The sequence below is a fragment of the Chlamydomonas reinhardtii genome, chromosome 4, assembly GCF_000002595.2.
Source record: "Chlamydomonas reinhardtii strain CC-503 cw92 mt+ chromosome 4, whole genome shotgun sequence".
NCBI lineage: Eukaryota > Viridiplantae > Chlorophyta > Chlorophyceae > Chlamydomonadales > Chlamydomonadaceae > Chlamydomonas > Chlamydomonas reinhardtii.
In genome coordinates, this window is record NC_057007.1 from 1,389,603 (window position 1) to 1,392,523 (window position 2,921).

Below are 2,921 nucleotides of genomic sequence, written 5' to 3' on the forward strand. Positions count from 1 at the left end.
CGCCGCCCGGGCTCGGTGACGCGCACAACAGCACAAGACAGGCACGCGGACGCGACAAGCAAAACCCACGACTTACCTGGCGACCAGGAAAGCAGCCCCGACGCCAGGCAGGGAGCGTCGGGCCAGGAGCACGACATGTGGGAAAGGGGCAAGGCAAAAATCGGAAGGGCAGGGCACAGTGAAATGGCCGAGGCGTGTCGGCAGTAGGATAAAGAAGGGATAACAAAGACAAGACTACACACAAGCCCAGGCGGCGAAAGAGGCAGAGAGGGCGTGAGGCAAGGGTTAAGAGGTAGATGTGGGTGGCATGGGGACCGGTTAGGGGAGAGATGACGGGGTGCTGGGCAGTGTGCGGGCCGCGTACGGCTCCCCACAGGCACTGCCAGCCTGGATGCCCCGCACGCAGACGGGGCACCCAGATGCAGGGATGGTTAGTCGGGAGGAAGGGCGGGGCAGGCAGGGGGCGCGCACAGGCAGGTGACACGGCGGGCCATCAGGGAACGTCATCGGGGGTTGTGCGGAGGGGGGGCTGGCGTGCGTGTGTGCGTGTGTGTGTGCACGGGCGTGATTGTGTGGGGGGGGGGCGGGGGGGGGGCGGGGGTTGTAAATACCATCCCAAACCAACCAAACCAAGCCAAACTAGTGGAGCGGGGGAGTGTTGGGGGGCTAAAGACCGTCTGGGGCAAGCCCCTCAACGGACCTTTCTAAAGGCAACCTGCCAATCACTTTCAATAATCTTCAGTCTTCATTACTTGTGTGGGGAGGTCACAGCTGTGGCCAGACGTTGAGCTTGAATCAGTCAAAGTAAGTTGTGGCTTAACCAAGTTGAGGAATGATAACTTACTTTGACCTATTCAAAGCTCAAGGTCTGGCCACAGCTGTGGCCTCCCCCACACTTTATGAAGATTGAAGATTCCTTACGATGAAAGAGATGAGCAGGTTGCCTTCAGAAGGGTTTGTTAAGGGGCTTGCCCCAGACAGTCTGTACCGCCAAGGAGGCTGAGACGCCACCTCATCCTTCACGTTGGCTTGACTCACCTTGGATGCAATCCCCCTCACCCCCGCACACCCCCGCACACACCCCTCACACACTCCTACACACAGATCTACTTGGCTGCCTACAAGGGCTGGTCCGCCAAGCCCGCCCCCGGTGCGTGGCGGGGACCTGACTGTGTGTGTGTGTGGGGGGGGGGGTGTTCGTGACGAATGTGTGTGCGTGACGGATGTGTGTGCGTGGACGCTGTGTGTGCTGCGCCTTTGTTGATGGTTTTTCTTACGCCCTCTATGTGCTCCCATTGCTCTCTTATGCTCTCTATTCTGCATCGCAAACACAGTCTTTGTTGATAATTTATCTCATGCTCTCTAACGCAAACTCACACGCAGGCGTGTTCATGGCGCTCATCATCGCGGGCAATCTAGTGGCGCACTGGGTCACCCGTGTGGTACACAGCCGCCGCCACCACCGCCGCCACCCGTACGGTGACGAAGAAGATTACGACGCCTACGCCTTCAACACCCCCATCACCGATGGCGTTAATAACAACAACGCTAACAATTTCAACAACAAGAACAAGAACAGCACCAGCAGCAATGTCTTCCAGCCGCCAGGGGTGGACGTAATTGCGAACATGGGCGTTGCCAAGGACGGAAAAGGCGGCGGGAAAGACGGCGGCGGCGACGGCGGCGGCGGAAATGGATCTGGATCTGGATCCAGGCCAGGGCGTGACGAGCCGCTACCGCCGTGTGAGCTGGCGCTGTTTGTGATCATTGGTCTGGTCACGTCTCCCCTGGGCGTGGTGATTGAGGTGAGAGGAGAAAGGGAGGGAAGGTTATGTGCCCGGGCCCAATGGAAAAATTTCCATCATCAAAATGTAAGACGAGCGCGGGCGGGCGGGAGGGAGGGAGCCCCATGTGCCACCGTAGTTGTCCATGCATGCGTTTCGCACAGGGATGGATGGTGTGCGTGTGCCTGTTCACGTAACAGCATCCTCTGCCGGTCTCCTCACCTGCTGCCTAGGGCTTGAGCCCTTCCCCACACGCTTCGTTTTGCTCCGCCGGTCGCCTGTATTCCTCTCGGACGTGTTGCGCACATCCCGCACGACACCCCTCCCTTCTCCTGCTTGTATCCTGCTCCCAATGCTTCAACCTTTCAACCCCCGGTCACTGTTTGAATATTCATGTATGACTGTACCCCCCCCCCCCCTGTACCTGCCTACGACTTCACTTCTTAATAACCATGAATGTAACCCCCCACCCCCACCCCCTTCCTGTGCTCCGCCCGTTTTCGTCGGGTTTGGTGTAGTTTGGGCTGCTGGTATCTACAACCCCTCCCCTCCCTTCCCGCACCTCTCCTCGCCTCCAGACGCTGTGGGCGGGCTACGTGCTGGTGCTGACGTGGCTGACGCTGCTGCCGGAGCTGGCCTACTGCGGCTTCTGCTGCTGCTGCTTCCAGGAGTGGGGCCCGGCGGAGCAGCGGCGGCGGCGGCGGCGCGCGATGGACCGTCACATCGCCTGGCTGCGGCAGTCCACGTCATGCCTGCCGCCGCTGCTGCGGTTTGATCTGCACGTGCAGGCCTTTGAGCGTGCGGTGGGTGGTGGGGTGCGGGTGGGGTGGTGGGGGTGGTGGGGGTGGTGGTGTGGGTGGTGGGGTAGGGTGGGGGTGTGGGTGGGGTGGGGTGCGGGGTGGTGGGGTGTTGGGGATGTGGTGGGGTGTTGGGGATGTGGTGGGGGTGGTGGGGGTGGGTGGGTGGTGGTGGTGGTGGGGTGTTTGGGGGTGGTGGTGGTGGGGTGGTGGGGGTGGTGGGGGTGGGGTGGTGGGGTGGTGGGGATGGTGGTGGTGGGGGGTGTGTGGGGTGGGGTGGTGGGTGTGCAGGGAGGGGTGGGGCACGGGGGTTGGGGTGGGGTGGGTGGGGTGGGGTGGG

At 61.5% G+C, this 2,921-nt stretch overlaps 1 protein-coding gene across 1 annotated transcript in view; it reads left to right on the forward strand.

Annotated features, from left to right (window-relative positions):
- Positions 1 to 2,921, forward strand: part of CHLRE_04g214504v5 (uncharacterized protein) — a 20,042-nt gene that overhangs the window by 15,026 nt on the left and 2,095 nt on the right. Inside the window, exons 19-21 of the mRNA XM_043061662.1 lie at positions 1,105 to 1,150; positions 1,384 to 1,805; positions 2,363 to 2,587. Of these exons, the coding sequence (XP_042925123.1) occupies positions 1,105 to 1,150; positions 1,384 to 1,805; positions 2,363 to 2,587 (693 nt within the window). The remainder of the gene's footprint in view (positions 1 to 1,104; positions 1,151 to 1,383; positions 1,806 to 2,362; positions 2,588 to 2,921) is intronic.